This window comes from Salmo salar, chromosome 23 (genome assembly GCF_965601325.2).
Source record: "Salmo salar chromosome 23, fSalSal1, whole genome shotgun sequence".
NCBI classification, from domain to species: domain Eukaryota; kingdom Metazoa; phylum Chordata; class Actinopteri; order Salmoniformes; family Salmonidae; genus Salmo; species Salmo salar.
The window spans coordinates 16132539-16145647 of NC_138313.1; the positions used below are offsets into that span (position 1 = coordinate 16132539).

A 13109-nucleotide genomic window follows, 5' to 3' on the forward strand; every position below is an offset into this window, starting at 1 on the left:
TGGCCACTGGACTATTTACATTGACACCACCCCCATTTGTTTATTACACTGCTGCTACTCACTGTTTATTATCTATGCATAGTCACTTCACCCCTACCTATATGTTCAAATTACCTCAACTAACCTGTACCCACACACATTGACTCGGTACCGGTACCCTCTGTATGTAGCCTCGTTATTGTTATTTTATTGTTACTTTTTGTTCTTTTTTACTTTAGTTTATTTGGTAAATATTTTTTAAACTCTTTCTTGAACTCCACTGTTGGTTAAGGGCTTGTAAGTAAGCATTTCCCGGTAAGATCTACACATGTTGTATTCGGCGCATTTGACAAATAAAGTTTGATTTGACTCCAATCAAGTTGTAGAAACTTCTCAAGGATGATCAATGGAAACAGGATGCACCTGAGATAAATTTCGAGTCTCATAGCAAAGGGTCTGAATACTTATGTAAATAAGGTTTTTTTTTTATTTTTTTTTATACATTTGCAAACATACCTAAAAACCTGTTTTCGCTTTGTCATTATGGGATATTGCGTGTAGACTGATGAGGGGAAAAAAACAATTTAATACATTTTACAATAAGGATGTAATGTAACAAAATGTTGAAAAAGTCAATGGGTTTGAATACTTTCCGAATGCACTGTATGTATTGGTGTAATGATATACTGTTTTATTTTATTGTATGATATGCCTAATGTGTCTGCACCCCAGGAAGAGTAGGGGATCCAACAATAAATACAAATACCCACCTGTCTGTCTGTCACTGTGTGAATAGTGATCCAGACTCACAGGACCACCCCGGTGATATGCCTATCATCCATCCATCCATCCATCCATCCATCCATCCATCCATCCATCCATCCATCCATCCATCCATCCATCCATCCATCCATCCATCCATCCATCCATCCATCCATCCATCCATCCATCCATCCATCCATCCATCTATCCATCCATCCATCCATCCATCCATCCATCCATCCATCCATCCATCCATCCATCCATCCATCCATCCATCCATCCATCCATCCACCCATCGTCTGTCTATGGGCATTGGGCAGGCCAGGTGAGCCCAGATCTGAGATACTGTTGCTCTCTGATGTGCATCAGACCCCTGAATCCCATAGCCTGTCAGCCTCCAACCCTGGCCCCCCAAACCCTCTGAACCCCACACACCCTGACCCACCTCCTGCTCTAAGTGATCAGAGCATCGACAAGGACAGGAGGGAGTCTGTCTCTGGAGCCCCTATAGATGTTCATATCCATGCAATTTATGCCTACATCAGATACAATACTATACGATTTGACTCTGACCCATCCTTCTGTAAAGATTGGAGAATGAAGAGAGGAAGGGAGAATAAGGTATGCTGTTATTTTAAAAGTAGGAATGTGTTGTATGTGTTCTATTCCCATTCAACCATAAAGGAATGACCACAGTGACTGTAACCAGAGCTAGACATTTTTCTTCTCAGAGACCAAAACCATGTCAGTCACAGCCCTCTACAAAGCAACCTTAAAATGTCATAGCCCTCTATACTAAAAAGCAACATTGGAATGCTGCTCTGAAACTATGGATTAAAATGTACTGTATGGTTATTATTACATTCACAATAATTTACAAGCAGGGATTAGAGTTATACCCCTTAAATGAAGACAGAGAAATTCCACAAGGGCAATGACACCTCCCAATCCCATTCTGTGTCCCCACTTGCTTCAAGATGTCCACCATTGTTTCTGAACCCAAGAAAGCGAAGTTAACTGAACTAAATGACTATCGCCCTGTAGAACTCACTTCTGTCATCATGAAGTGCTTGTGAGGGTAGTTAGGAACATATCACCTCCACCTTACCCGACACGCTAAACACACTACAATTGGCATACTGCCCCAACAGATCCACGGATGACACAATCACCATCGCATTGCACACTGCTCTATCCCATCTGGACAAGAGGAACACCTATGTAAGAATGTTGTTCATCGACTACAGTTCAGCCTTCAACACCATAGTTCCCTCCAAGCTAATCACTAAGCTCGGGGCCCTGGGTCTGAACCCTGCCCTGTGAAACTAGGTCCTGGATTTCCTGACAGGCCGACCCCAGGTGGTGAAGGTAGGCAACAACACCACCCCTACACTGATCCTCAACAGGGAGCCCAACATGGGCGTGTGCTCAGCCCCCTCCTGTACTCCCTGTTCACTCATGACTGCATGGCTACGCACGTCTCCAACTCAATCATCAAGTTTGCAGATGACACAACAGTGGTAGGCTTGATTACCAACAATGATGAGACAGCCTACAGGGAGGAGGTGAGGGCCCTGGTGGAGTGGTACCAGGAAAATAAACTCTCCCTCAAACTTGAAAGTGTATTCCAGGGTTTCTTCTGGATCAAAAAGTGGCTTAGCTAGTGGGTGTGGAAGGGGGCATGGCAATGGAAGTCGTCGGCCAATTGGCATGGCTGAATTTTAGAGAACATTTCAGAGGCTCCTATCTTGGCGGTGTAGAGAAAATGTTCCAGATTTAAAGCAAATTTCCTGCGTTTCTACATATTCTGCCATGGAGCTGAGAGAAAATGTTGCAGTTTTAACACAAATTTCCTGCAATTTTATGCATTTGCCATGGCTAAGGCTGTGTTCTTTTGCTCAAACATAATAACAAAATACATACTGCTAAATTCATTGTTTTGGGAATTTTCATTTCTCCCAGACTGTTTACCTTTTATTTTGGTGATAAAAATATCTAGATACATTATCTTTCTACATGTTGTATATCTGTTTTGGTCGTTTAAGTTTACACTGAAAACGGTTTTCCATCCCAAAAATGTATTTTGTTTCTTACATTGTTTGGACTGAGGCGGCCCAAAAAAATACATACATATTCTTCATACAATTCAGTATGGTATAATGGTACAAATGGTATAATGAGATAAATATGAATTCTCCAGTCACAACAAGTGCGGAGTTCCAAAGTCAGATTATAAGGCTACTATTATCTAGTATTATCCAATTGAGGTAAACAGTGTGGTAAAGATGGTTATAAACAGGTAAGTGACAAAATAATGAAACACCAACATAAAGTGTATTAATACGACATTGGGCCACCATGGGCCAGAACAGCTTTAATGCACCTTCACATAGATTCTACAAGTGTCTGGAACTCTATTAGAGGAATGCGACACCATTCTTCTATGAGAAATTCCATGATTTGGTGTTTTGTTGATGGTGGTGGAGAACAATGTCTCAGGGTCCGCTCCAGAATCTCCCGTAAGTGTTCAAAAGCGGAGGTGCATAAAGATGGCGGCCAGCATGCACTTACCACAAATTCCAAGTTCGCTAAATTCATAAAAAAATGTGTATGGTCATTAGCAGAGTATACATGATCCCAATTTTTGCTTTAAGATGCTGGCAATTTGAAAAAACAAAAAAGTAGATTGTGCTGATTTATTGGCACATTAAAACATATCGCGCTCCCTAGTGTAGTTTAAAAACTCAGTGGAGAGTGAAAATGTCAAGAACTTTGAAAGTTTCTTCAAGTGCAGTCGCAAAACTATCAAGCACTATGATGAAACTGGCTCTCATCAGGACCGCCACAGTAAAAGAAGACCCAGAGTTAACTCTGCTGCAGAGGATAAGTTCATTGGAGTTACCAGGCTCAGAAATTGCAGCCCAAATACATGCTTCAGAATTCAAGTAACAGACACATCTCAACATCAACTGTTCAGAGGAGAATGCGTAAATCAGGCCTTCATGGTAGAACTGCTTCAAAGAAACCACTACTAAAGGACACAAAGAAGAAGAAGAGACTTGCTTGGGCTGAGAAACACGAGCAATCAATATTAGACTGGTGGAAAACTGTCCTTTGGTCTGATGAGTCCAAATTTGAGATTTCTGGTTCTAACCGCCGTGTCTTTGTGAGATGCAGAGTAGGTGAACGGATAATCTCCGCATGTGTGGTTGCCACTGTGAAGCATGGAGAAGGAGGTGTGATGGTGCTTTGATGGTGACACTGTCAGTGATTTATTTAGAATTCAAGGCACACTTAACCAGCATGGCTACCACAGCATTCTGCAGCGATACTCCATCCCATCTGGTTTGCGCTTAGTGCGACTATCATTTGTTTTTCAACAGGACAATGACCCAGCACACCTCCAGGCTGGGTAAGGGCTATTTTACCAAGTAGGAGAGTGATGGAGTGCTGCATCAGATGACCTGGCCTCCACAATCACTCGACAATGTAGAAAATAGTAAAAATAAAGAAAAACCCTTGAATGTGTAGGTGTCCAAACTTTTGACTGGTACTGTATATGTTTTGATAAAGTTTGAATAACAACTAAAGTAGCCAAATAACTTCTTAAAATGAAGCACATTAATCTGCTTTACAAAGGGTGTAGAGCCTAACTGGCATACATAAGCACGGCCTGAGATTCAAGTTTGGGGAAGATAATTTTCACAATGAAAACTGATTTAAAAGAAAGTTTGCATTCAATTTCAATGCTAAATGCATTAACTCCAGTAACAGGAATTTGCCCAATTATAATACAACTCAAGTTTTAAAATTCTAAAGTCCAATTCCATTCCAATTATGTTTTTATTTTCCAATTCAATTCCAATTCAGACAGTATGAATTCCAATTCAATTCCAAATCCATTCCGGGGTTGATTTTCTTTTACAATTCAAATTCAGACAATTTAAATCCAATTCAATTCCAATTAAAAAAAATACGATTGCTGCAATTCCAATTGAATTCCAAGTAAATTCTCCACTTCCTGCTTGAATTCCAGAATTGAATTTGAAATTAAATTGGAATTGACCCCAACCCTGATGTTCTCATGACATGGCTTTAACGTTTTCTCCATGAATTGGGACTCAATTGGAACTTTACCTAATGTTGTAGGAACGGTCACTCTTTGCTGGATTACCACTTACCAGCCTCTCTTTAAAGATCATGGACCGCAGCCATTTGAAGTCGAGAGCTTTGAAGGCAGAGAGAACAAAGAGGGAGTCCTGTTCGTAGCGTTCAGTCTTCTGGATGGCTCCCTCTGGGTAGGTGATACGCATAGTGGTCCGGGAGCCCACATCTTTCTCATAGCCACTCACTGGGGCCTCGTTCAACCTGCAACACACACAGGTCAACTGGTGTTGGGAATCTATAAACATAGGGTTCTCACAATCATTGGCTCTTACACAATTTGTCTTTCCTCAATTCCTCGCATCCTCTCTCTTCGCCTCCTTCTCAAAACATAATGGACAAGGTCAGAGAACTTCGGATGTTCTCCTCTGGTGCTTTTGAGAAGGAGGCGAGGATAGAGGATGTAAGGAATCTAGGAAAGATTATTTAAGAACCCTGGAGTTGAGGTGCCTTTTAAAACTGACCTTGCAATTACGTTGTACTCGTCAATCCTTGCACCCATAGACTTGTTGGACAGAATAGCACCATTTCCCATGATGACGCACTTTTTACAATTTAGACTAGAAGAGCAGGAAAAGAACAGCAGAAAAACAAAATTTCTGTGAGGTTTGTGAAGAGAGGAAAATGACAAGTACTGCACAGTGATTTATTCTGATATTATGTGTAGTTTTGCAATTGCTATCAGGTACCCTGACAGCATTATGTAGTAGAGAATGTGACCTCTATTACATTCCAGGTGGAAAATTAAACACATTCCCAATTTCCTTACTTGATGATATCAGGTCGGCAAATAATGGTTGCGGAAAGATCCAAGCCCTTAACAAGACAGAACCCTGGAAAATCAGCAATGTTTTCGGGATTGGTAGAACATATTTCTTGCCTGGTCCCAGATCTGTTTGTGCTGTCTAGCCAACTTATATGGTCGTTTTCGCATGACAACGACCATAAATTGGAAAATCAGCACAAACATATTTGGGACCAGGCTAGAATATTTCTGAGTACGCCGAGAGTTTGCATACTGGAGGTTAGTTTCTGAATGTCTTTGAGAAGCAGGCATGACCCTTTAAATACCCCAAGATGCCCCCTGGTGTTGTTGTGGTAGAGGTGTGAAATACCTGTCCAGCTCATCTTCCAGACCATAGCTCTTTGTGGCTGTCAGAATATTATCTATGATCTTTTCTGAGGAGAGAAGAGAAGATTTTTAAACAAGCACATTCTCCAGGCAGCAATCCTTGGACCCCAGGGAATGAGATTACATCAGGTTTCCCCAAGGATAATGCCCCCACTATGTCAAAGATAATAAAACAAAAAACACTATAGTAAATACTACAGTAATATCCGCAAAAACACTACAGTAATTACTATAGTATTTACAACAGTTTTTAATAAAGTAATACTACAGTATTTATACTGTGACTCGTTTCAGGAAACTAGGCGTATGTCACGCATCACTTCACAGGAGAGCCATTTGAATGTAAACTTTTGTTTTATCAAAATGATTTTTTTGGCAGAAATACTTCCTGGAACATGTGAAATTTCATGTGCCTTAATAACAAACATGTATGCCATCTGTAAATACGAATACAATTGTTAAATTACGAGCCTAGCTGGTTCAGCCACCGACAAATGCAGGAACCTTCCCGCTAGTCAAGATTGGCTGAGATAATAAGTGGGCTGGACATGCCGAGAGATGAGTTCGGATTTGTCTGCCATGTAGCCCGCTTCTGTCTATAACATGAGCTGGTCAGTATGTATAGCTAATCCTTTCTAACGCAGCTTTTTTGAACAATATCACGTAGTAAAACTGTAAAAAGCGAAGTGTTGCACTCAGGTGGAATTAGAGTATGATAGCTAAGGAGACAGAGAAAATTCTGCCATTTGATTGGAAATATGCAGAGGGAGTCGAAAAGAGAACACACAGAAGGCTATTGTATAAAACACCTGTCTCCGGACTACTTCAAATATAGGGCAACCATGGCATCTGTGACAGAGAGAGAGAGAAGTGTCTATCCATGTATACAGGTAAGATAGTCTAGCTAGCTACAGTTGAAGTCGGAAGTTAACATACACCTTTGCCAAAAACATTTAAACTCAGTTTTTCACAAAAAAAGTTTACGTACAGTCATTTAGTATTTGGTAAAATTGCCTTTAAATTGTTTAACTTGGGTCAAACGTTTCAGGTAGCCTTCCACAAGCTTCCCACAATAAGTTGGGTGAATTTTGGCCCATTCTGGTGTAACTGAGTCAGGTTTGTAGGCCTCCCTGCTCGCACACGCTTTTTCAGTTCTGCCCACAAATTGTCTATAGGATTGAGGTCAGGGCTTTGTGATGGCCACTCCATTACCTTGACTTTGTTGTTCTTAAGCCATTTTGCCACAACTTTGGAAGTATGCTTGGGGTCATTGTCCATCCAGACCCATTTGCAACCAAGCTTTACCTTCCTGACTGATGTCTTGAGATGCTGCTTCAATATATCCACATAATTTTCCTCCCTTATGATGCCATCTATTTTGTGAAGTGCACCAGTCCCTCCTGCAGCAAAGCACCCCCACAGCATGATACTGCCTCCCCCGTGCTTCACGGTTGGGATGGTGTTCTTCGGCTTGCAAGCGTCCTCCTTTTTCCTCCAAACTTAACGATGGTTATTATGGCCAAACAGTTCTATTTTTGTTTCATCAGACCAGAGAACATTTCTCCAAAAAGTACAATATTTTGGAGCAGTGGCTTCTTCCTTGCTGAGCGGCCATTCAGGTTATGTCGATATAGGACTTGTTTTACTGTGAATATAGATACTTTTGTACCTGTTTCCTCCAGCATCTTCACAAGGTCCTTTGATGTTGTTCTGGGATTGATTTGCACTTTTCGCACCAAGGTACATTCATCTCCAGGAGACAGAACGCGTCTCCTTCCTGAGCGGTATGATGGCTGCGTGGTCCCATGGTGAGATACTTGAGTACAATTGTTTGTACAGATGAACGTGGTACCTTCAGGCATTTGGAAATTGCTCCCAAGGATGAACCAGACTTGCAGAGGTCTTGGCTGATTTCTTTTGATTTTCTCATGATGTCAAGCAAAGAGGCACTGAGTTTGAAGATAGGCCTTGAAATACATCCACAGGTACACCTCCAATTGACTCAAATTATGTCAATTAGCCTATCAGAAGCTTCTAAAGCCATGACATCATATTCTGGAATTTTCCAAGCTGTTAAAGTCACAGTCAACTTAGTGTATGTAAACTTCTGACCCACTGGAATTGTGATACAGTGAATTATAAGTGAAATAATCTGTCTGTAAAGAAATGTTGGAAAAATGACTTGTGTCATGCACAAAGTAGATGTCCTAACCGACTTGCCAAAACTATAGTTTGTTAACAAGAAATTTGTGGAGTGGTTGAAAAACAAGTTTTAATGACTCCAATCTAAGTGTATGTAAACTTCCGACTTCAACTGTACATTTTCATATATTACACATTTGAAATTTTGTCAAAGTCGTTTATTTTGTGAAAGTTGTTTATTTAAAGCTTACTGTTAGCTAGCTAGCTAACGTTACGTGTATAATGTGTGTTACTTTAGTAATATTATTTGTATCTCAGATCCATTTGCATTGCTAGTTATAGCCTAATGTTAGCTAGCTAGCTAACATTGAAACTGGTTGGTTAGCTACCTGCAGATTCATGCAGGGTAGTAACGATATGAGTTGAGATTATGGTTCATTGTTTAGCTAGCTACATGTTTAAACAAAAGACTCCACTATGCAAGTAACCATTTTAATAGAATCTTCATGATGTCACTGCGACAACTGTCGATAGACGTAGCTGGTAAATTCGCTCTTGCTATCTACTCCGATTTCAGAGCACTCTTGTCTGAGTGTGCCAGAGTGCAGAATAACTGAGTAACTACAGTAAACAAATGCTCTCACTACCTCACTTTGTTTCTTGTCCTTACACACTGCTGGCCTTTATGTAAGTAAGTCGCTCTGGATAAGAGCGTCTGCTAAATGACGTAAATGTAAATGTATGCTTCCCTTAAACTGAGATGCCCATCGTCTGCCTGTTCAACAGCTCTTGCTGTCAGTTATAGTAGGAATACATTATTTTAGAGGAAGGAAAAACTTAAGTACTGTTTCCTAGTCCTTACTTTCCCTGGGTCTTTCCACTATTTACATAGCCAGTTATTCTAGCAAGGCCTAGGGAGTAACTATGAAGTACAATTTCCTATAGTCCTTAGACTGAAATGCTCCTGTCTGCACAACAACACTAGCTAGGCCTATTTATATAGCCAGTTATCCGGATGATTTCTATGCAATTGACAAGGGTAAATACACTTGGCCTATAATTCAGGAGATCAAGTTTAAATTAACAGTAATTGCCTAAACAATTGTGAGAGCTGAATCGCTGGACCATTTGTCACGAGATGAAAGTCCACATGATTTGACTGCATACTGTAGGCCTAGGCCAAGTAGGCTACTTGCGTGCTATTCATGATTATTGACATAAAACTAAATTGCCAGAGCATTAAATTGCTATTAGGCACTTGTGTTCAATTCTCAGATGCAATGGAGATCATAAAAACCATGACCCAAAGATGACCCATTTTAGCAAAATATGTTTTTCAGTTACCATACTTTTTGAACATAATTATTACTGTAATTTTGTCATGAGGCATTTTTTGGGAAAAATGAAATCAGCCCATTGTGAAAACAATATAGCTTATAGCAGTGTTTCTTAATGCTGGTCCTGGGGACACAACGGGTGCACATTTTAGTTTTTGCCCTAGCACTAAACCCACAATTTCACTAGTCAAAAGTTTGATGATGAGTTGATAAGTAGAACAGTGCAAAAACAAAAATGTGCACCCTTTTGGGTCCCCAGACCCTGGATTAGAAAACATTGACCTACAGTATGACACATGATTTTGAAAAAAATGACACATCCCGTGACACAATCTACTATAGTATAATTAAGGATCACTCAGAGGCAGTCAAAAGCATTGATGTAGAGACAGTCCCAGCTCTGTCCAAAATGACTTGCATATCTGCATTGTGACTAACACTGGAGAGATAGGGAGGGAGAGGGCTGCATAATAAATGGTACCCTTCTCCCTATATAGTGCAATTTGGGATGCAACCAGGGAGAAGAGATGTTGACTACTGTGGTGATATCCTACATATAAACAGACAAGATCAATCAGGCCGGATGGGAATCATTTGAAAGGATTGTCTCTCGTTCCAGCCAAACCACACAGCTGATATCAGATGAGGGCTAGGCTACCATAGCACCATCTGCAAGGGTGAGGCACCTAGGCTAGGCACACCCCTGAAACAGCCCAATGTCTGACAATGAAGAACTCCAGTTCTGCCAACCAATCATTAACAATACAAAGGCCTACAGTATGACCTTAATAATCTATGTTCAGGCAGAAGTGGAAACCACATGTTTAGTGTGATCCCTCAAACTGCCCTACTACCAAGTCACAGAACAGAAAACACCCAGAATGTGTTGGTTAGTTGGGAGAGTAGAGGGTGTTGGTTGGGCTTCCTGGTTCTGATCAGCTATGAGGATGAGGGCAGACAGTCAGGCCACAAATAGCTTACTGATTATTACTGATTAATAGGTCTCTCTTACAGAAGAGATTATTTCAATAACCTGTATAAATAAAGGTTAAATTAAATAAAACTGATTAGATGATGCTGTGTTGAAGACAGGGTAGTGGCTGGCTACATACTGTAGCTAATCATTCCACAACTAACATGTGTTTGGGTGGGAGACTTGTGGCGTGAGGAACAAATGTGTGGGGCTGAGACTGGGCTTTCCAATCAGGGCCTGAGACTGGTAGGCAGAAGGATCTGACAGTGGTCCTGTAGTGTGTTGGTGTTGCTCAATGTTACTGTTCAGTGTTACAGAGAAAGGGCAGGGCATGGATGGAGTCAGGTAAGATTCAGACAGATTTCTACGAGAACACTAGTTAGCAAACACCTTTCCTCTAATACCGAGAACCATGAACATAAAGGCATTTTCTGCACATGCAACATGGAGAGCTAGACTACAAAGTCATCCCCCTGATACCTTTCCAGGGATATTTATATATTTAGCACAATTTGAGCGCACTGACACCATCATTACCGTCATTACATTTAGACAGATTTACATGATATTTATGTCAAATCAACCAAATGTGTAACATCAACTTTACAAGGGATTTATTTGATGAGATTAAACACGAGTTAAATTGGTGATCACATTGTTTAAAAAGGATAAGCGAGGGGCAGCAAGAAATGCTTTGCTTTGCTGTGATCCCTGAATAGCTAGGAGAAACAGTGAGGTTCTTCTCAATAAGGCCAGTATTTGGATATGGTGTACAGTCCCTCATCTGAGCAGTGATCCAGAGCATGGACACTCTCCTCCCTGTAGTTGAGCTAGTGGTCAACACTGTCCTCTCCCAGGGGCTCCCCATTCCTCATGGTCATCCAAAATTAAATAGATCTAAAATGAGGTCCATACCTTGCATTTTCATTCCAAAAGGTGGGAAGAATTTGCTGATTTTCGTGAATCGTCTAAAATTCGGATCAAGGAACATGGGGGCTGGTTTAGTGAACCTGGAGATAGAGAAAAACAGAGAGAGCACAAGATATAACAAGTGAGAGTGAGACTAGTGAGAATTAACAGGCCATAAAAACAGTGCATTCGGGAAGGATTCAGACCCCTTGACTTTTTCCACATTTTGTTACGTTACAGCCTTATTCTAAAATTGATGAAATAGTTTTTTTCCTCATCAATCTACAAACAATATCCCATAATGACAAAGGAAACACAGGTTTAGACATTTTTTCAAATGTATTAAAAAAGCACCTTTGGCAGTGATTACAGCCTGAAGTCTTCTTGGGAATGACACTACAAGCTTGGCACACCTGTATTTGGGGAGTTTCTCCCATTCTACTTTCAGAGATGTTCGATCAAGTTCAAGTCTGGGCTCTGACTGGGCCAGTCAAGGACATTCAGAAACTTGTACCCAAGGCCACTCCTGCGTTGTCTTGGCTGTGTGCTGTTAGGTTCTAATTCTCTGAATAAATAACTCAACGGACACTATGAAAGCGTAACCAAGTTTAATTCTTCCCAGAAGATCAATACAGCTGCATTAGACAAAACATGTTTCCACCACCACAAGTATATATACTACACAAGTATATATACTATAAACCACAAGTTCTCCCTTAAGGGGATCTGACCTGACCTCAACCCCTCATTTGCCTAATCCACAGATGTCCATCCATATCCCCTATAGCAATTCTGTGACTTCCTCCCATCCACCCAGCACATTCCAAAGCCATCTGGCTCCTACAGATAACCATTAACGTCTGATGTAAAAACCAGTCTCTAGGATAGCAAAGTTCCAAGTTTAACACAGAATCCAACAGTCCCCCGTTTTGAACATTTTAACTCCATACTGTTCAACATTACATACCCTTGGAAATTACATATAAATGAACAAACAATAATAATAAAACATGAACAAAAAATAAATAAACCAGGATTATAAATGAACAAACAATAATAACAAAACATTCACTGTGAGGTTTACAAACTCAGAGACTTATGTCCTCTGTTCTATGATCACACCATGCACAATCTTATTTCCATCTCTCATCAAACAGAATGACATTCCAGCTGAAGCTGGTGGCTTCCTCCACTTCAGCTGGAGCTGCTTTTAGCTTCTCCACTTTCTCCTTCTGGTTCCTAAGAGAGTGATAGCATAAGACTTGATTGCGCTGACAGAGATGGTCGCCTTGCTTCAGGTCCTTAGAAACTATGCAGTTATTTGTAATTTTATGTATTATTTCTTACATTGTTAGCCCAGAAAATCTCAGGTGTTATTACATACAGCCGGGATGAACTATTGGATATAAAAGCGAAGTCGACTTACCATCTATACGACCAGGAATACGTCTTACCCGAAGCGGATCCTCCACCCTGGACATGCAATCCTCCACCCTGGACATGCAATCTTATACCAGAGGCCGACCCAAAACAACGCGGTCGCCGCAGGAGAGACGGACAGAGCGGCCACTGGTCAGACTCAGAAGGCGAGCACACCATCCACTGCTTCCTAGCATATTACTCTCCAATGTCCAATCTCTAGAAAACAAGGTGGACGAAATAAGGGCACGAGTTGCCTTCCAGAGAGACATCAGAGATTGTAACGTTCTGT

The 13109-nt window shown here is 40.8% G+C and overlaps 1 protein-coding gene across 9 annotated transcripts in view; it reads right to left on the reverse strand.

Annotated features, from left to right (window-relative positions):
* Positions 1–13109, reverse strand: part of LOC106584184 (CMP-N-acetylneuraminate-beta-1,4-galactoside alpha-2,3-sialyltransferase) — a 100324-nt gene that overhangs the window by 35466 nt on the left and 51749 nt on the right. For all 9 annotated transcript variants that reach the window (XM_014169171.3, XM_014169168.3, XM_045705914.2 and 6 more), the window contains 4 exons: positions 11405–11499; positions 6021–6084; positions 5370–5465; positions 4923–5109 (listed from right to left, as the gene is read on the reverse strand). In XM_014169171.3, the coding sequence (XP_014024646.1) occupies positions 4923–5109; positions 5370–5465; positions 6021–6084; positions 11405–11499 (442 nt within the window). The remainder of the gene's footprint in view (positions 1–4922; positions 5110–5369; positions 5466–6020; positions 6085–11404; positions 11500–13109) is intronic.